General features: G+C 35.8%; 3 protein-coding genes across 3 annotated transcripts; all 3 read left to right on the top strand.

The window, feature by feature from the left end:
- Positions 1–575: 575 nt before the first annotated feature.
- Positions 576–2549, top strand: LOC145596686 (protein FAR1-RELATED SEQUENCE 5-like). Its single transcript, XM_081652906.1, has 2 exons — positions 576–933; positions 1488–2549. Exons 1-2 carry the CDS (start codon positions 883–885, stop codon positions 2547–2549), a joined length of 1113 nt encoding a protein of 370 aa, XP_081509032.1. The 5' UTR covers positions 576–882.
- Positions 2550–6769: 4220 nt separating this feature from the next.
- LOC145598487 (protein ROH1A-like) lies at positions 6770–8729 on the top strand. Its single transcript, XM_081654847.1, has 2 exons — positions 6770–7485; positions 7972–8729. Exons 1-2 carry the CDS (start codon positions 6949–6951, stop codon positions 8695–8697), a joined length of 1263 nt encoding a protein of 420 aa, XP_081510973.1. The 5' UTR covers positions 6770–6948; the 3' UTR covers positions 8698–8729.
- A 3686-nt stretch (positions 8730–12415) lies between these two features.
- LOC145596525 (monodehydroascorbate reductase, chloroplastic/mitochondrial-like) lies at positions 12416–20417 on the top strand. The gene is made up of 18 exons (XM_081652701.1): positions 12416–12699; positions 12801–12990; positions 13103–13202; positions 15031–15108; positions 15297–15368; positions 15592–15710; positions 16353–16437; positions 16956–17045; positions 17315–17416; positions 17562–17651; positions 17818–17898; positions 18644–18715; positions 18810–18904; positions 19099–19187; positions 19299–19361; positions 19475–19515; positions 20043–20174; positions 20280–20417. Exons 1-17 carry the CDS (start codon positions 12687–12689, stop codon positions 20154–20156), a joined length of 1494 nt encoding a protein of 497 aa, XP_081508827.1. The 5' UTR covers positions 12416–12686; the 3' UTR covers positions 20157–20174; positions 20280–20417.
- The last annotated feature ends 852 nt before the right edge of the window (positions 20418–21269 follow it).

The following is a 21269-nucleotide window of genomic DNA, read 5'->3' as shown; positions in this document are numbered from 1 at the left end:
AACTGAACTGAAATGATTAGAGCTGAGCTAAACTGAACTGAATAGTGCTGGAATGAATATTTTATGAGAGAAGGAAATTAGGAGCTGAACTGAACTAAAGTAAATTAAACTGATTGGAGATGAACTGAACTGAAATTAAGCTGAAGTGAATAGGCCCTTAGTCCTCCCGATCCTCCAAGATTTTCACATTTTCTTTAGTATATTTGCCAATTCACGTTTTAAATTGATACTGTAGTATACATGTTAATAAAAATAATAAATATCTTGTTCAAATTTAATTATTTATTTGGTGAAGATCAAATTTAAATAATTATAAATATTCAATAATATGGAGATACTCATTAAGGATAATGAAACACTACCCTACACTTAATCATGTATTTTCTGATATAATGAAAATAATTTTAAAGATCATTTACGTTGTGAATAGCATATTTACATCTTAAATTGGAAGAACATTTAGATATGAGGGATAGATATCTGTGTAGTGTATTGTATTGTAGATTACTAGATCGTGAGGTGGAGTAGTGGAGGCAAGAAGGGATAAAAGTGAGAATTAAATTTTATTAGGGGGTTGTTATTTAACGCCCACAAATTACTCAAAACGCCCGCAAAATTACAAAATAATTACGATATTACCCTTGACTCTATTTCTTACCCTCTTCAACTCTATTTGTTATCTTCCATCCCTTTCATAACTCTAACTCTCAAAACCGAGCTAAAGTAAACTCTACCACCACCGAACACCGCCACGGTTACCAGCATCAACACCACCGCCAGCACCACCAACACCCAACACCACTACCACCACTATCACCACCACCACCACCACCACCACCACCGCCACCACCACCAGCACCACCACTATCGCCACCCGGTTACATGTCGGAGGCGGAAAGCAGGGTGTCCACCCCGCCGGACCCACTTGGTGAGGTAAATTTTTAATTTTTCTCGCCGAAAATGTACAAAACCGCCCGAAAAAACCGGTTTGACCATGGTCAAAACGCCCAGGAAAAGCGATTTGACCATGGTCAAACCGCCTACTACAACCGGTTTACCGTGGTCAAAACGGGTTTTCTAGGCGGTTTGACCATGGTCAAACCGGTTTTTCTGGGCGTTTTGACCATGGTCAAACCGCTTTTCCTGGGCGTTTTGACCATGGTCAAACCGGTTTTCTAGGGCGGTTTTGTATTTTTTTTTTAAAAAAAATCTTTGCTTTAATTACTATTATTATTATTATTATTATTTCTATTATTATTATTTCTATTATTATTATTATTACTATTATTATTATTACTATTATTATTATTATTTCTAATATTTTTATTATTATTATTTCTATTATTATTGTTATTATTTCTACTACTATTATTGTTATTTTTATGATAAGTAGAATTAAGTTGTGATCATTGTTGTGATTATTATGTTTTTTATTTCCATTATTATCATGGTTATTATGCTAAATTTCATGTTATTTCTTTGTTTAGGCGTCATTGCCGGATTATGGGGGTGATGGAGTTGACTACAGTGCAGTCTTTATAACGTCAACGATGTTCCCAACTTTTGAAGAGGCCTTTGAATGGGCTCAAAACATCTCTATTGGTTGCGGCTTTTTCCTTACAAAGTCTTCGTATAAGACACAACGAGATGGTCGGCCGGTCAAGTATCTGAAGTGCGATCGTGCCCATAGAAATACAGCCGAAGACAGGGATATGGAGAATGCTGTACGAAAAAACACAAAAAGAAAGGGTATCAAATGTCCTTTTCGGATCAAGATCACATGTGTGGTAGATGATCTTGGGTGGCAAATAATTCCTGTATCTGGTTTGCATGGCATGCACAACCACCCTATGATGGTTTATCGAGAGGGTCATAGACAAGTGAGTGGTTTAAGTCCGGCTGCGAAGCAATTGGTTCGACAAATGAGTTCAGCATGTGCAAAACCTAGTAACATAATGGCAGCTGTGAAAGATGCGTATCCCAATGAGAACCCTAACATGAGGCACATCTATAATTTCAGAAGTCGTTTAAGGGTTGATGATAGTGAAGGGAGAGATGTCGTAAACCAGTTTCTTCACTTGGCCAACGAGCACAAGTACGTTAGTTGGGTAGCTGCTGACCCCGACACACGTGTTGTCACCCATGCCTTTATGGCACATCCAGAGATGGCGAATATGTTGCGGACTTATCCACATGTCATAGGGATGGATTCCACATACAAGACAAACAGGTACAACATGGCGTTCTTCGAGATTGTTGGGGTCACACCGACAAACCAAAACTTTTTGATCGGGTATGCTTTAATGAAGACAGAGTCTTATGAGAGTTACAAGTGGGTGTTGGAGAAATTAAAGCTGTATATGGGTTTTGAAGTGACTCCTACTGCGATTCTAACTGATCGAGAGTTGGGACTGTTGAAGGCGGTGAAAGAGGTATTCCCAGACACAGCTCACTTGTTATGTAGATGGCATATCAACAAAGATGTGTTGGCCAAGGTATATCATTTGTGTAAGAAAGATATGGTGTTAGCTGAGAAATTCCAGTTTTAATTAGTTTTTAATTACAATTTTAGTTATAATTAAAAATTACATTAAATTCTATTACATTCTCATCATTGCATCCCACGCCGCAATAAGCTCCTGGGCCTCAACCACTGTTGGGGTGACCTCACCGCCCGTGTCTGCAATGAATCGCCGAATCACATGCATGGAACGACCCATCCACTGCAAAATACAAAGCAAATAATCATAACGTATAATATTTTGTACAATAATAAAATAATACAATGATGCACTTCATAAAATACTTACGTAATCAGTGTTCGTCCTCTCTGGAACTGCCGGAGGGGCTAGTTCCGCAGTATCGCAGATAAGCCGAGGATGGGAGTACGTAAAAAACCATGGCAAATAGTCAGGTGAGCATGTGGGAATCTCATCTAGTAGAGGTGGATGGACATGCAAGCCGAGACAGCAGCTCCCAGGACCGAACTTCTTCCATAAGACCTGACCCCGAAAAGTGACGCTGTACGACCGGACATTAGCAGGTCTATACGCCTCGTCAGGGACAAAACCAGGGAGCGGTATCCCCTGCACGTGACCAAGTTGCCGTAAGACCCTGTCTGGGTTATACGGCTCGACGATGTCCCGACACTGTATACAGCCCATGTAAGTGGTCCTCGGGACGTCCTGCGCAGGGGTGAGAGAGTAGGGCCGCCAGTTAACCTGCATATGCAATAACAATAAGAATGTTACGTTACATGACAACACGTTAAACAATATTACACATTTAATAAAACAATAACCATACCTCAGCATCAGTCATCTGATCAAGTCGGGCCCGAAATGATGCGAGTCGGTGCTCATCCCTGGACTGTGCTCTAGTATCCCACATCGAGGCACGAGCCTCACCAGGCTGTACCACCAAAGCTCCCTGACATGGCCGAAAGGATGGGAAGTACTCATATATCCATGCCTGGAGAAGCGTGAGACAACCACCAATGGCCTTACACTCAACACGGGAGGCGATACCCAACTGACGATAAAGGAAAGCAAGTGCAGCTGACCCCCAAGAGTAACGGTTAAGATCGTCAGTAGACTTCTTCAAATCCAAAATGCAGGAGGGAAGAAGGCGGTTACCACTCTTGTCAACAAATAAGGTGCTACCGAAGAGTGTAACAAAGAAAGCCATGAACTGAACGTCGGGAACCCGATCCAACAACTTGCACCGCTCATAAATGGTAGTCACCGCAACAGCACCGTTTTCCCAAACTGCTCTTGGTTTCACCAACAGCTCATCCCTACTCAACCCCAGCAACTCCTGAAAATCAGCCTGGAGAGACGCACTGTCGCTGACCATGTCCACCAAGTCCCCATCAACGGGGATCCCAAGAATGTAAGCGACGTCGTGTAGCATGATGGTCATCTCACCAAAAGGGAGGTGAAAAGTGTTCGTATCCGGCTGCCACCGTTCAACGAACGCAGAGATCAGAGGCCAATCAATGTGGGAATGCATGATAGACGGCAAGTGTCGTAGTCCAGTGACACTAACGCGCTCACGTAAATCAGCACTCAACTCTGTCTCCCACTCCTGCAGCGACTTGCACCACTGAATCCTACTGTGGCACCTCAACGGCTCACGATCCTGTCCGACCCAAATACGTGACGCAATATGAGCCGCGTAGGTGGGAATAAGACTCCCATCAACTGGACCCCCCGGCATCGCCTCCTGAACAAGCCAAGTAGTATCCGCGTCTCGAGCAGCACGAGACCTACGAGTACGGCCAGTGCTCGTACTCGCACTACTAGAAGCCACAAACCTCCCTCCTCTACCTTGCATGACGAAAACCCCTGATGGCGCCTCCTCGTGCTCGCCTCTTGCGGAAGTCGAGGCATCCTCCATGTAGTCATGATCAGGATCATAATCGTACATGTCATCATCCGCCGCTCGAGAAGCTGCCCTCTCCCTCCTAACAGAAGCATCAACACCTCGAGATCGTGTATGTCGAGGACCTGATCCTTCGACATGTGTGAACTCGATGTTTAACCTCCTCATGTTTCGTGGCTGTCATTTAATTAATAAATGTAATTGGTATACGATTCAATAAATTTAATATATATAGAAATATAAATGCAATTACTTTTTTTTATCTAATTTCCTAAATATAATGCTATTAATATATAAACTAAAATTTACCAAATATATTAATTAAACTCAACGTAAAATATAAAACTATATTAGTTGATTATCTAAACATACACCTAATTATTTTAAAATTCAAATACACAAATACATTATTTTATTTCTAAACATAAATTTAATAAAGCTACACATATAAAAAAACAAACATATACAATATCATTTTTTTCCTAAACATATAATTAATAAAGCTAAACATATACGAACATATTATTTAATTTCTTATACATAAAACGTGAACTTAAATTAAACAAATATATATAATTAATATTTTTTTAAATTATACATAAAACGTGAACTTCAAATAAATATTTTTTTTTTACTAAACAAATATTAAAATTAATCTAAACAATTAATAAACAAATATATTATTAGTATAAATTTAAATTAAAAAAAAATAATAATTTAAATTCCAGTGCTCAAACCGCTCAAGATATCCGGTTTGACCATGGTCAAACCGCCCAGTGAAAACGGTTGACCGTGGCCAAACCGGATTTCCTGGGCGGTTTGACCATGGTTAAAACGCCCATGAAATCCGTTTCGACCACGGTCAAACCGCCCAGGGAATCCGGTTTGGCCACGGTCAACCGTTTTCACTGGGCGGTTTGACCATGGTCAAACCGGATATCTTGAGCGATTTGACCATGGGTAAACCGCCTATTTTGGGCGATTCGGTCAAGCGTTAAAAAAAAACCGAACCTGCTCCTCCGGCACGCCGTCTTCCTCCCTCGACCGTCCAGCGTTCTTCGTCCTCGGCATCTTGGCGGTTCTCCGGTGGTGTTTTTGGGTGCTTGTGGTGGTGGTGGTAAGGGGGTTGGGTGTTGGTGAAAGTGGTGGTGGTTTTTTGTTTTTTTGGTTTGAAGGGAGTTGAAGAGAATGGTTTAGGGTAGAGTGGTTCAAGGGTAGAGTGGTAATTTCGTTGTAATTTTGCGGGCGTTTTGAGTAATTTGCGGGCGTCAAATAGCAGTTCACTTTTATTAACTCTTTTAAAAAAATCAAAAGTAAGAAAATTAAATATAGTTTACATAAAATGGAAAGTAGGAAGATTTATTAGTGTATGAAAGTGGCAAAAGTGAAGAAGTTTTAAACTAATGTGCTGTGTTAAAATATAACTAAAAATAAACTAATGTGGATCATATATTCAAAAGTAAGGGAAAAAAATTCTAGAATGTTTAAATTTTTTGTGAAATGGATAAATTAATAAGTCGGATCATTTTGTAATACAAAATAATACTTCCTCCGTTTTCTTTTACTTGCAACACAACCTTGTGGCACGTGTTTTGAGGTCGGGTTTATGTAATGTAAACGGACAAATTTTTCATTTTAATTTTTACAAATGATACTTAACCCTATTCTAATTCTCGTGTAAAAATTATATTGATAAAATCGCTCGTTTGCCCTCACTAATTATCTCCTGAAATTGCGAGCTTAAAAGGTGTGTTGCAAGTAAAAGAAAATGGAGGAAGTATTATTTAAAGTATATACTATCAAATTTTTGCTAGAAAAAAATAATTACATCAAAGTTTTATACATGATAATCCGTATCAAATAGCACACAAGTACACAAACCATTCTTAAGGAAAAAAAATAAATAAATTTGCACACCTTTCACTATTTTTTTTTTTTTTTTTTTTTTTTGAATTAGACAACAATTGGCTTGCAAAAAAAAAAAAAAAAAAAAAAAGAATAAAAATATCATGCTTATGTTTAAATCATTTGACATCTATAAAATAATTCCCATCCAATAATACCAAGTCCCCAATGCAAGTATTATTATTATTATCATCATCATTGGTCATTAAAAATTCTTTAATGATTTAAATTAATATAACAACCACCATAAACAAATATCTTCAATCTCTAATTTGCTACACCATATCCACGCACGAATGTAAACAAAAAGGGTATTTTAGGAAACATAAAATTCAACTAAAAAGAACACATACCAAGTCAGCTTGAAAGAAGAAATAACATTATCTAATCAAATCATATTTTATAGACAAGAATGAAAGAAATAGTCGTTGGCCTCAAAAAGCAACCTTGACCATCAACTCCCATATTTAATGGGCCCCCTCTACATCACCTACCCAACTCATTTAACTGTCAACCGCATTTCTTTTTCTTCTCTTCTCTTCTCTTCCCTCCCTTCTTTCTCTCTCCTCCCCTGTTTTTTCTATCTTCCTCTGTTTTCCCCTGTTTCTCCCCTGTTTTTTTATTTCATTAATTTTGATCTTTGAATTCAAAAAATAAAAAATGTGGACTGGAGGCGCGGATAATCAAGGGCACTTCCTCAGCCGGATAAGTATTCGTCGTAATCAAGTCGCTTCAATGGAAGGAGAAGTTGAGGATTTAGAGCTTTTCCAAAGGAAAATTGGTGATCGTTTTTCTGATCTTTTACCTCTTAATAAAAAAGACACCCATCATTTACCATCATCGATATCAATCTCATCTTCCGCCAGTGATTCCCCTATATCGGTTGATATCGACGGAGATTCTAGCCCTTTTTCGGGTAGTGATACTCTTCTTTCTATTGCTTGGATTAGAAAACTTCTTGATGCATTTCTTTGTTGTGAGTCGGAGTTTAAGGCTGTGTTGTTGATTGGAAGGGAACCATCTCAGGTTGCAAAATCGCCTCTCGATCGATTGATTCCTGATTTGTTGGATAGGGCTGTTAAGGGTTTGGATATTTGTAATGCGATTAATCATGGTATTGATGCAATTAAGTTTATGCTAAGTCAAGCTCAGATTGTTGTCTCTGCTTTAGAACAGAGGCCCTTTACCGATGGACAGGTAAATTTTATCAACAAAATTCCCAATTTCTGTCATTTTTTTTTTATTACAAATTTAATTTTGTAAGATTGTCATTTTGATTTTGATTATGTTTATGATTGAATTTTGTTCAAAATGGGATGAATTTTCAAGGTCAATTTGAAAATTTGACTGCTTGATTTCATATGGTTGTTGCATATTGCATGATATATCATTATTCATTAAGTTTGGTCAAACAAGGAATTAACAGATTTTGTACTAATATATCACAACGAATTTGAATATATTACTTGACTGGTTGAATTGAATTTTGGTTTATCTAAAATTTCCATTAAAAAATCAAGCTTTCAAAATTTGATGTTTTGTATGCCAATCCTAAATATTTGACCAATTTATTTGATTTGGCTGTACCAAAAGCCAAGATTGATGGAATTGAATTAAAAGGGTAGGCGAAATTTATGCATTTGAACAAAATAAAAATTCTAATTTTGCTATTATTGTTGGCAGATTCGAAGGGCAAGAAGAGCACTCGCAGCACTACAAGGTTCAATCGTGGTGGATGAGAAGGAAAATACAGGCAAGTCGACCGAGAGATCATGGTCCTTTGGGAAGCGCTCAAGTGGCGCGTCATCGAAAGACCGGCACCACGCGCCGAACTTCAAGTCTCTATCTTGGATGGTGGCCAAGAATTGGTCAGCTGCCAAGCAAGTCCAATCAATCTCCTCCAATCTCACTGCGCCACGTGGTGGGGAATCGACAGGGTTGGCCCTCACTGTATACATCATGAACGTGGTCCTAGTGTTTGTAATGTGGGCTCTAGTTGCAGCTATTCCTTGTCAGGACCGGGCGGGGCTCGGGACCCACATTCCGGTCCCAAAACAATCAAATTGGGCCCACGGAATCTGTGGGCTCCAGGAAAAAATAGCTGAGGAGTGGAAAAGGAAAGAAAAAAAAGGTTCACCAGGACTAATGAAAGAAGTGGTTAAAATTGATAAATTGTCTCAATCTTTGGTGGACTATGCTGACAATTTTCAGTACCCTATGGAGGAGGAGAAGGAGGCCGAATTCGCCACCCAAGTCGTCGAGCTAGCCGAGATATGCCGGAAAATGGAGGATGGTCTCGGCCCGTTACAACTACAAATTAGGGAGTTGTTCCATAGACTTGTTCAGACTCGTGCAATAATACTTGATGTCCTCGATCAAGCAGGCAAATCATCTACTCCCAATGTATAGGTTAGAAATAAAACTTTTTTTTAAAAAAAAAATTATGATTTTCGGGTTTATTTTTTTAATTCTATTGTGTTATGTAAATTTTGTCATTTGGAAATGTCTTTTTTCCCAAAGATGTAAAATGTTTTTCAAAAGAAGAAAAAAAGAGTAAAATTTAGGGTAGAATTAGTGTTTAGTAGAGGTTTTAATAGGGAGTTTTTGGGCTTTTCATCCATGCTTAATTGCATATATGCTAATTTGGGTGCTTAGCTTGTGTCATCTAAGCTTTAGAATAGCTGATTTGGGGCATGACTTTCTATATATAGAAATACTAAAATTAGTAGAGTGGGGGTGTTTTTCTTGTAATTTGTATGTATCTTTACATCTTTTGGGCATTTGGAGTGAATGTAATACTCTTTTCTGGATTGGTATAAGTTGTAACATATGCATATATAAATAGATTATATTCTAACCAAAAGTAAAATAAAGGTATTACATCTTTTCTTGTAAGAGTGTAATTGTTACATATTGGCCATTTGGGACTTGGTAGTGGTAGTGGACTAATGTTAATGGTAGATATCAACGGTAATATTCCATCAACCATAAAAAACAAGAAAGTCAAATCTTAAAATTGACCTCCGTATGTAATTTTTACATATTTCAATTTCAATTCTATGCTATACGCCAATTGCCAAAGTCCAAGCCTTTTCAAAAATGTCTAAACTAAGTAAAATTCTTCTACTTATAAAGTTATAAAGGTCTCTATTCATTGAGAAGTTGTAGGTTTGAGTCTTGATTCACTTTTGAATTTGTAGGTTTGATAAACAACGTGTAGCAAAATTTTGTGTTTGGTGTTTTATGCTCCTATTATTATAGTATGATGATTTCACTTTACTTTTTTAAGGTCAAAGTTTAAAATTTGTAAGGAAATTTTACTACATAGGGTCCTAGCTTGAGGGATTTTCAGTATAATTTTATTTATCCCATATATAATATTAAGTATTGGGGCTTCCTCTACGTGGTCTTGCCAAAATGCCATGCGATAAACAAATTTGGTTTATCCCATAGCTTGAGGGATTTTCAGTATAATTCCCTCTACGTGAGCCCCCTTCTTACTTTGAAAAATAAAAAAAAGTTACGCATGTAAATATCAATTTTTATTAAAAGACATGTAAATATCAATTTTTCATCCTATGATGTCTTATTAGATCCATTTGAATACTCAAAGGGCTTGTTCTCATTAACTGAACTTAGCTGAACTGAACTGAATATTTTATAAGAGAAGGAAATTAGGAGCTGAACTGAACTGAACTGAATTGAGCTGAACTGAACTGAACTGAACTGAACTCAGCTGAACTGAACTGAACTGAATTTCAACGTAAGAGAACAGGCCCTAAGAATATCTAATTACAAATTTTTCATTAGACCTATTTTAAAATATTAATGGTAAAAACGTGAACTATCAATTAAAGACCATGAACACTAGGTGTGACCATTTTAATAAAACATAGGGGTTATTAATAAGGATACAAAGTTGCAATTATTCATATGCCATGAACTCATAACAAGTATCTCTTCTCCTACTTTGTAAAACCACCAATATTATTATAATGTTACACAAGCTAGAAGAAGAACTCATTGTTAATTGATGAGATTAATTATTTCTTATTGAGATTGAGAAAATAGAAAAGAAAGATGAGTTTTCAAAGTTGCATATGTATATGGTTAAGCTCTTCTCCAACATGGCAACATTTACTTGATTTGAATACGCATGATTTAACTAGAATTTATCAATATGCTACATAGTATATAAATTACCGCGGGGTCTTATTACCTAGTTAAACAACACAATTATTATATTGATATGCAAAGTATATACATTTTTTTTTTTTGACAAGATATACACAATTAAAACCTAAATAAGTTAATTACTAAGGGCTTTTTTGGTATCATTTTTTGTTTTCATTATTCTGTTTTTTTAAAAACTAAAAACCAAAACAGGAAACAAGAAAAAGGTGTTTTCACTTTTCTGTTATCGGTTTTCAAAATTATCATGATTATAAGTCTACATAATTTTTGATTCATTATGTGACCTACATAATATACTTTTAAACACCAAAAAATAGAAAACCACAGCAATGCTAAAACAAATCCTAAGTTTTTTTTTTTTTTTTTTTTTTTTTTTTTTTTTTTTTGACACAGTTAATTACTAAGTTGATTATTTCAAATTCTCGTTAAAGCTAAGTTCCTTATACAGTTTGACTATTTACCAAGAAAAAGTCTTATAGAAGATCAAGTCAAAACTATACAAAGGGAGACTCCTGAGAACAACACACGTATGTAAGTTGTGAAATTCTGATACTTAAGCAGTGAAGTGCAAGTAACAGTCACATATTATAATCATTATATGGAAAAAAATATCCAGTTATAGTGATGGGTTACGTTTACTAATGTTTATGAAAGCCTCATGCATCCCCCCTTGCCCCCTTAATTACAAATTACAATAGCTTGATAGCATTATTATGATTTTATAAGAATTGTTTGGTAGTTAAATGTATCAATACATTATGTACCCTTTCACTCTTTGCATTGTATAATTACTAATTTTCTGGTAAAAAAAAAATAAAAAATAAAAATAATAATTACTAATTTGGGTCAAACTATAATGGTCTTTTCTAGTACTAAAATCTTTTTATATCACTGTAAAATAGACTATGATATGTGTAAGACTTTGCTTCCGGGTTAGTTTACTTGATTACCTATGAAACCAAAAGCAAATACTTCCTCCTATAATTTATTTATTGCCTGACAATAATTTTTTATAAATTTATTACAACTGGAATTATTATTTTCCTAAAAATGTTATAAGGAAAAATATAGTCATAAAAGATAATGTTTGGTTCATCTCAATTCATTTCAATGTGTAGTGTTCAAATATCAAATTTATTTAATATGTATTTGAATATACTCACAAATGGATGTATGCATAGAAACCTGATACAAAAACAAAACTTCAAAATTGTGTGAGCTGTGCTGCGACAAGCCTGAGGAAGTTTGAATTGACCAATGCAACACGGGTAGACATTAATTGATTTGTTAGGTTATTCCAAAACAAAAAATGATTAATAATTTTAATAAGATCAAATAAGTCCATTAATTGATTTGTTATACAAGTATAGAGAATATAAAGCACTTACCGCGCCCTAAACCATTATCATGCATTTACTAGAATACACCAAAAGTTAGTCACTTAGGTGTAATGTATTGATGTGTGGACTTAAAATATGTGAATTGCAAGATTTTACACTTACTGCTTCACACTCATAAATGATAAATGAGTAAGGCTTGTGCGAATACTTTATCCTCATACCCTAATCCATCCAACATTTTTGTACCATTGTACCCTAGTAGATATAATAATTGATTACATATCCAACATTAGTCGTCCAAGTAGATATAAACAAAAATTGACACCAGCTCCTCCAACCAAGGTGATTTCCACTAACTCCCTAAATCCATAGAGCGGCAGTGATCGGGCTTCACATAGATGCATGATGGAACGAATATGATTATGAATCCACCACCTATGACGGATATATGTCCCTACTTGTCTACAATCCACAAATATCATACCCATATCCAACTTAACACGGTGTGAAATTCACATAGTACACACATGTTATTCATATAAGATTTGGGAAATAATTTTGACACATTTATCGGGACTTTATACTAAGAGAAGGTGTGCGAAAACCAATTTCCATCCACGAGCCACTAGCGATTGCAGGGCATTGGTACCGAAAAAAGCTTCAACTACAGTAGCTATTATTATTAGAAACAAAAACACAACATACTCTCTTCATTTTGTCTAATTCTCCATTTTCATCTCCCTCGTCAAATCACACGACCTTTGAGTCTCAGTTAAAGCCATCTTCAATAATTATACACTAAATTTACATTAATTTATTCAACAAAACACCACTATTTATTTTAATCATCACTCTTCACTTTCGATGTCAACAACAGGTTCAATCAATCCCTAAATCTTTCCCTTTTTCTCTCTCCTTCAATTTTCCCAGATTTTCATCATCATTTTCTCTAATTTAATTTTAATTTTTGTTCTTCAGTTTGTAGATTAATGGCGACTATGTCAAACTCACTCTCACTTAAACATGGCTATTCTTTATATTCATCTTCTTCTTCATTTTCTCTCTCCAAATTCCACTGTAAACCTTCGTTCGTCGCTTCTAGAACCATCAATGGCAATCGAAGTTTCTCCATCGCTGCTTCTTCCAGTTTCTCCAATGATAATCGAGAGTATGTCGGTTTATCTTATCAATTTTATTTTTGAATTTTTGAAATTTACGATTAATTTTTTGGATTAAAATTTTATTTGGATTGATTTTTGGTTGATGAAAATGAAATTTAGGTATGTGATCGTTGGAGGCGGAAATGCGGCGGGGTATGCGGCTCGGACATTTGTCGAACATGGATTGGCTGATGGCAAGCTCTGCATTGTCACTAAAGAGGTTTCTTCTTCATTTCAAATTTTTTGATTGATTGAGCTACTAGATATTTTTGGCTTCACCGCTTTATGATTATTATAACTCGTTGTCGCATTACTAGTTCAAATTACGATATCAACATAACTACTAATCCCTGCGAGTTAGTAATGTAGTTGTTTACCATATTTAAATGGAGATCATTACATATTATCTTAATTTATACTTTGTATTACTAGATAATGTGGATATAGTGTTTGTTTGGTTCCTAAAAATTATAAAGTACAATTTTATGGGTTCAATGATTTTGTAGGGAGTATAACTTCCCATGTTCAACCAAACAAGTATAGAGTCACATTGGCACGGAGTATAGTTGTGCTTATTTTGAGATTGAAGTATATATTACGGGGTACATTTTGCCTAATGTTCATTGTAGACTTGAAGTTACATGTGTTATGTCATGTTGAGTTGTTGACATAGGACTTGTAGTGACTTTTAGAAAGGGATTAACGAAGTATGGATTGGGAATTGAAATCTGATACGGTGCAAGAGTACCTTGATCATGGGTGTTGTAGGCAATTCTAGCTATATGGTAGACAGTTTTAATCCAGAGGTTGAGATAGCGGTTGAAGCACGTCTAGGCTTTCGTGTCTACGATTAGAAAACAAAATTGCCATTTCTATCTGAAAGACTGGATGGCTCTGATTACCTCAAATTGTTAGCTTGTTAGGGGGATACTGATGTTACTGTTTTGTCACCTGTTGTGTTATTCGTGCCTCAAATTTGGCTGAGGCAAATGGGGAAAGACGTAATGGAGGTGAATGGGGAAGAGAAGTCGTGTCAACATAGTTGATTTTGCTGAGGGTATTATAGATGAAGATAATTATCACCAGGAATGTGGTGCATTTGACACATGGGTTGCATTGTAGGAAGCTGTTCAGTCACTTAACTGTGTGATAACAAATTTTTAACTTAAGCACCTTGTTATGTGGTTTATGTCATGGGATGTGAGAATGCAATATGAGGTTTGAGGAATATAACACAGCAGCTATGTGTCAGACTTCTTCTGTGATTGTTATTATTTTTTGAGTGGTGATCTTAACCATCATCTTATGAGCTAAGTTTTAGAACATTACTTGTAGATAAGTTAAGAGAAAGGAGGAAAAAACAAAAAAGGAACTAACCCGAGCTTTAGTACTCGAGCTAATCTGTTTCATGGAAACATTGGAAATGCTGGTATCCTACAACGTTTTGTACTTCTGAGTAGATAGCCAGGTAGAGGTCTCCACCAGGCTCATTGGCTGTGGTATTATTTTTGTAATGGGGATACAAAGTGTTAGGAGATGACATGTAGCCATAAGCCCATAATAGTGGCATGAAACTTTTGAGCTGTGAAATTTTTGGAAAGACATTCTTGAAAAGTGAGTATGAATGTAAGTCATTTTCTTGGAACATTACCTTTGTGTAGATTGTCCGAACTCCCATTGGATAGGTTGGATGCAAAATAAGAGCATACTCTGGGAGTCTGGGTACATCAATTTTAATGATCTTTTTGTAATATCGCTTTACTTGTCTGTAGTAGGTTATATTGTTTGTGTGGGTACTGTGCCACTGATTTTAATTTGCAGAAGATCCTAAGTTTTTGTAGATCACTTGTATATATTTTTAAAACAATGTCTATGGTTGTATTTGGTTTATATTAGTTGTCGGTCAAGTACTGAAATCAGAATTCACCCACACCCCAATCCCAAACAAGGAAAACTAAAAAGTTTTAACTGAATTTCACTTATTAAGTCACTGTTACATCTGTTGATTGTTTCTAGTGTTAACTGTTGACATATCTTTTTGATGCAAGGCTTACGCACCATATGAGCGTCCAGCATTGACGAAGGGCTACTTGTTTCCATTGGATAAGAAGCCTGCACGACTACCAGTAAGATACCAATTTCATCTTAAAATATTTGCCAATTTTTAGGTTGCAGGTGTAACTTAAATAATTTCAAACTCGGTGAAGTAAGTTATTAACCATTTTTATTTGTTATGATTTCTTAAGGGTATGCTGGACTTCCTGTATTTAAAATTTAGTGTATCTATGGCACTGACTTTAATATGACTTTGAAGGGTTTCCATACTTGCGTTGGATCTGGTGGTGAAAGGCAGACTCCGGAATGGTACCAGGAGAAGGGGATTGAGGTATCCTTAACAATCTTCTTTGATGTTCAGTACTTATTTACTGGCTGTTCTCTTTATCTTTCTTGTTTAGTTATTTTTTGGCTAGTTAAAAAAGCTTTGTACGTGACTAATGAGTGATGAATTTTAACTTATGTCCTCACAATTATCTGTTCATATTTCTCATTTTTGGCTATTGTGCCTAGGAGGTTGTGACATCTATGTGGTAAATTTTGTTTCTCCACAGATGATTTACGAGGACGCTGTGACAGGCGTTGATATTGATAAGCACACTCTACAAACCCAGTCAGGCAAATCACTGAAGTATGGGTCACTTATAATTGCAACAGGTTGCACAGCTACAAGGTATTGTCGTCTGTTTCTCTTTGTGACTTGTTTCCATTTTCTGTTTTTCTTTTAAAGTGAAAAATTTACACTTTTAATGAAATAGTGGTTTATACCAAAGATATCTTTCTTCAACAAAGCTTGTAACATGATATCTAGCTGATGCATAGAGTTTTCTTGCATGCAATCTAACGACTAAATTTTGAGGAAAAATTACCACATTTGATACCTAGTGAGTTAAACCTTTGGTTCAGTCTGATTTGTTGCAAGCCTTGTGGTTAAGACTTCATGAGCTTATTAGCACATCAATCTATAATGATAAATGAATCGAGGCCATACTTATGTTAACTTGTTAAGTATTAAGTAGTGTCTTCTGGTACTCCAAACTTGTTAGTGGCAATATTGATGATATAATGTGGACTGTGGAGCACTAGAAGTATAATTTTTATGTCTGAAATCCATTAACATGACATGTAATTTTGCATTTCTATATTCTGAAAGGATTACTCTGTTAATTATTGTGATCTCTTCTCCTTCATTATCTCTTATTTTTTATACCGTAGTTTCTAATCTAATGATGCCATTTTTTTTTGATGAAATCATCCTGCTATGTCAAGAATGTTGCAAATTCTGAGAGACCCATTTTCATACCTTTCGTTTCAGGTTTCCAGAGAAAATAGGAGGAAACTTACCTGGTGTGCACTATATTCGGGATGTAGCAGATGCTAACTCCCTTATAGAATCATTGGTAAGTTCAACACCCTTTTCGGGCTTAATTTTATCGTTGTTCATTTTGTAGTGCCCTTATGTAGACTCATGAGCTACTTGAAGCAGAATTCATTATCTTTTAACTTCAGGCCATGGATTCAATGCCAGTTGTCGTCAAGATTCAAGGGTGATCTCTAGAAGTCAGTTGTTTATTTGACTTATAGATTTACACATCGTAACTCCAAAAATTTGCATAGTTGCTCCACATGGGGATTTCATCTCTTGAACTTTGGCTATTTTTAAATGTATGTTCATGACTATATACGTTACTGAATATGGAGTGCCATCTCAACCTATGTTCAAGTGCTTCTTGATCTCTCCATTTATGGAATTTACATTCCTTTCCCTGAGCTCTATCCTTGTATTGTAGTCACTATATGTGTCAATGTGTGCGTTCTTCTTCATCATGAAATGAGTTTGAGATACCAGTCTGCCACTTGTATATAAACATGATGCTTCTATGCCTGAAGATTAAAGATAGTGTCTTTTAATATGCAGAAGAAAGCGAAGAAAGTTGTGGTGGTGGGTGGTGGCTATATTGGCATGGAAGTTGCAGCTGCAGCTGTGGGTTGGAACCTTGATACCACGGTATGGTCAATATCTCATTTGGTTGAAGTTGGACGTTTAAATATTAAATTGATGCACCAAGGATTTATTTGATAACTGGATGTATTTCCTTTCCAGTTTTGAAGATATAACTCGAAATAGGGTACATCTAGGATTAATGTGCCAACTTTTTCTGCAATATTCTTCTGGCAGTCGATTAATTTAGTGTGTAAATGTGGAAATATCATTTTGTATTGCTCTGGTTTAGCACTGATATCTTTCTCTTCATCTTGGTTGCTTTGATTAAGTAGGTCATTTTTCCTGAAGACCGTCTTTTGTCAAGACTGTTTACTCCTTCACTGGCCAGGAAGTATGAAGAGCTGTATGAGCAAAATGGGGTCAAGTTTGTAAAGGTGTCACTTAGTCTACAGCTTCTCTATCATTTTACTAAATCCTTTGTAATTTTTTTTTTTTTTTTTTTTTTTTTTTTTTTTTTTCATTTGGGATAAATTTTTATTTATGTACTGTACTAACACTCAGTGATAATAAATGATATAGGGTGCTATGATTAAAAATCTAGAAGCTGGTTCTGATGGAAGTGTGGCTGCTGTCAAACTTGAAGATGGTTCTACCATAGAAGCAGACACTGTGGGTTTGCTTAAATTCTTATTTTGTATTGTTTGCTTTGAAAATTAATTTAGTTACTTGGTGCCTTGGTGGTGGTTTTTTTTTTTTTAATTTTTAATTTTTTTATTTATTTTAATAAAGAGCAAATTGGAACTGAACTTGACTAAATTTATTTCAACTTGTGCAGATAGTTATTGGTATTGGAGCTAAACCTGCAGTTGGTCCTTTTGAAAACGTTGGCTTAGATACAACTGTTGGTGGTATTCAGGTGAATGCTAATTCTCTTTTGGAACTTGGAAGTAGTCCCTCTATTTCAAAATGATGTTCACTTAGGACTTGTTTGGTTGCCTAATAAATTCATGGGAAGTTTATTTTCCTAGGAAATAGATTTCTATATACTTGTTTGGTTGACAATTATGTAGGAAGTGGGACTTCCTAGGAACTTCTACTTCCCACAAAATGGAGGAATTAACTTACCTAATCCCCCCTAGGCAAGTTAAACTTCCCATGGGAAGTAGAAATTCCCACATTCAACCAAACAAATTTTGACAATTCCTAGGAATTACAATTTCATGGGCATTGAGTTTTCATGGGAATTTCTACTTCCTCCATCCAACCAAACAAGCTCTTAGTAAATTGTCACTTACTTTATGACTCGTAGTTTACAGTGGACTTTCTATTCTAAATATAAGATTTTTGTAGCTGACTAGCACTATTGTTGGCGTAATTTCATTGTTAGGCTTGCAGTAAGCATGGTATTCACATGTAGTAGTTTCGCAGCATTAACCTCATTTATGGAGTACTGAATTCTCAGATCTGTAGGCCTAAGCCTGTTGAAAATAATAAAAAAGCATCACTCCCTGTAGATGAACTTCATATATGTAGTCAGGTTCTGGTTTCTTTTAGAATAAATAGATTGAGTGCAATGCTAAACATATGTAAGAGGTTTTAGAATATATGCAGTGAGCATCTCAGCATCATATCATTGTGCTAAATTGTGAACTTGGTATCAGGTTGATGGTCTATTTCGCTCCAGAGTTCCTGGAATATTTGCCATTGGAGATGTCGCAGCTTTTCCATTGAAAGTATGTTAAGCATTCTCACTCTATTCAATATATTTTTCAAGGGGCTGCTTTCTCACTATAGGAAGTGATGGCCTGATGAGCTCATGTTTGGCAGATGTATGACCGTGTTGCTCGTGTTGAACATGTGGACCATGCTCGTAAATCAGCTCAGCATTGTGTCAGTGCACTTTTGAGTGCTCGAACTCACACGTAAGCCTGGCTATTTAATTTTTTCTTTTATTCACCCTCTTTTTTTTTTTTTTTTTTTTTTTTATTTATTTTCATTTCATTTCATTTTATTTTATTTTATTTTATTTTATCTACTTTTTAGATTGGTAATTGTGATGCTTCCTGACAAGCTATCAGTCATCTATCTTGATAAATATTTTCTTGCTTGAATGTAGATACGATTACCTTCCCTATTTCTACTCAAGGGTATTTGAGTATGAAGGGAGCCAAAGAAAAATATGGTGGCAATTTTTTGGAGACAATGGTAATCATGCTGCTTTAAATAATTGTGTACTCTGCTTTTAACTGCAGCATATTTACAATATGACTTAATAATCATGTACTTTATTGCTTATAATGATCACTTTTTTAACAGTTGGAGAGACAGTTGAGGTTGGAAACTTTGACCCCAAGATTGCTACATTCTGGATAGATTCTGGTATACACTTTTCTTCACCTTCCTTCCTGCTGCTGCTTTTCTTTCCCCACACTGTCACAGACTCTCAGTCAATAATTCTTGAGCACTTCTAACAAGCCTTGTCTACTAAACAGGGCGACTGAAAGGAGTTCTTGTTGAAAGCGGAAGTCCTGAGGTACTTATTACTGTCATTGTTACCGAGTACCTCATAGTTGGATTTCATAAATTTGTTGCATTTTTTGACGTGTATGTGTGGTATACCCTTCTAAATGGCATAGGTTGTTAATATGTAATCTTGAAGGCTGAAAAGTTACTTTTAGTATTTTTCTGAAATTGAAAAATGATGCTCTTCTTGATTGGAATTGATTGTATTGTTAGCCTGTTAGGCTGTTAAGAGTGTTAGGTACTAGGTCTTAGAACTGTATTGCATATATATGGTTCATTGATCCCTCAAAGGAGTCAAATCTTTGAAACTACATCATGCCTGATAATATCATAATCTATCAATCTGAACTTAAGCTTAAGCATGATTTTATATTGAAAGACTTGTATTCAACCCACAATTTTTCACAGTGTTACATTTACTTTTGCCATTTTACCAGTAGGATCTTTTTATCAGCTTCACATATCACATATGCATGTATGTTCATAGTTTTGAACTTTTGATTGGAAGTAAATGCTGATATCGTATGATCATTTCAGGAATTCCAACTTCTTCCCAAAGTTGCTAAGGCTCAGCCTTTCGTTGACAAAGCTAAGCTGCAAAGTGCATCATCAGTAGAGGAGGCCTTAGAAGTTGTTCGTCAATCACTTTAGGCTGGGGCAACAGTTTAGGTAGGGCAAGTAGCTGATTAGTTCTGTACTCAGCTCAGCCATTTACACTGATTGTCAAATTTTATGGACATGTAACAAATAATCGGATTTTTTTGTGCTTGATAGGTGAGGTGATGGAGAGGGGAGGTGAATTGGCGAAAGGAAACTGTTGGCAGACAGGCCATGGTTTCCTGTGTTCTACATGTTCATCTAAATAAAAACTAGTTTTTGACCCCATTCGATGAAGGGGATGCTTTTTGTTAATCTATAGTCACACCTACATGAAGTTGGAGTTTACTTTCTAACGCCTATAAATGTTCTTCTACTTCGGCTATTGTAATCAAGAACAATATCCTCTCTAAAATGTAGAAAATAACTTTCCGTCTATTTTTTTTACAAAAAAAATTTTATTTAGACAGTCACATAACAAAAGCTGTAGATAGTATTCAAACTAAGGTCTAAGGTTTGTAATTGTGGCAGATCTAGTTGTTCAAGTCTACTTATCTTTAACGCATGAACTTAGATATCTCATTATGTTCATAAGATCCATTTATATTTAGCAACAGCAACACCTTAAGGTGGCATAACCTTCAATTTAAGGGCAAGGTTCGAATGAGGAAAGGTTTACAGAGTATACTGAGACGTCTAGGGACGAGGAAGGCACATTAATTGACAAACTACTATGGAGATTGGAGAGTTGAAAATAAGCATAGAATCGGAGATTCCTAAATAGGTCAACCTTTTGAATTTCTATTGAATCCATAGATAGACAAGAGACAAGCTAATGACCAAAACGTCTACATGCATAGCCAGACGAAAGGAAAGCAAAAGCGATTCCCACTGTAGCTATGATGTCTGTGAGTGAAATGGGAGCAGCCAAAACACCTCCCTAGACTTTACCAAACAACTGGTGTACAAACAAGCCATAAAATGAGTAAATTTGCAAATTTGTCACTTTAATTTACTGGAAAATGTACAAAAGCCATGTGATATTGTGAGTTGGTAAAATGGTAAGGAAGAGAAAGTTATAGATGATGCACCAACTATACTACTCATTATGAGCTTCAATTTCAGACCTTGAATACATAATTACATCATTTCCAAACTCTATTCTTA

Source organism: Chenopodium album, chromosome 20, assembly GCF_948465745.1.
Source record: "Chenopodium album chromosome 20, dcCheAlbu1.1, whole genome shotgun sequence".
In the NCBI taxonomy this organism is placed as follows: domain Eukaryota; kingdom Viridiplantae; phylum Streptophyta; class Magnoliopsida; order Caryophyllales; family Amaranthaceae; genus Chenopodium; species Chenopodium album.
The sequence above is the reverse complement of the archived record's forward strand: the minus strand, read 5'-3'. Positions and strand labels throughout refer to the sequence as shown.

What these genes read in the sequence shown, in the direction of transcription:
- LOC145598487 (XM_081654847.1), top strand. Translation starts at nt 6,949, where the DNA reads ATGTGGACTGGAGGCGCGGATAATCAAGGGCACTTCCTCAGCCGGATA. An exon ending in GGCCCTTTACCGATGGACAG is followed by an intron (nt 7,486 to 7,971) that starts GTAAATTTTATC and finishes TATTGTTGGCAG; the next exon opens with ATTCGAAGGGCAAGAAGAGC.
- LOC145596686 (XM_081652906.1), top strand. Translation starts at nt 883, where the DNA reads ATGTCGGAGGCGGAAAGCAGGGTGTCCACCCCGCCGGACCCACTTGGT. An exon ending in CGCCGGACCCACTTGGTGAG is followed by an intron (nt 934 to 1,487) that starts GTAAATTTTTAA and finishes TTCTTTGTTTAG; the next exon opens with GCGTCATTGCCGGATTATGG.
- LOC145596525 (XM_081652701.1), top strand. An exon ending in ATGGGGTCAAGTTTGTAAAG is followed by an intron (nt 17,417 to 17,561) that starts GTGTCACTTAGT and finishes TAAATGATATAG; the next exon opens with GGTGCTATGATTAAAAATCT. An exon ending in TTGAGTGCTCGAACTCACAC is followed by an intron (nt 18,905 to 19,098) that starts GTAAGCCTGGCT and finishes GCTTGAATGTAG; the next exon opens with ATACGATTACCTTCCCTATT.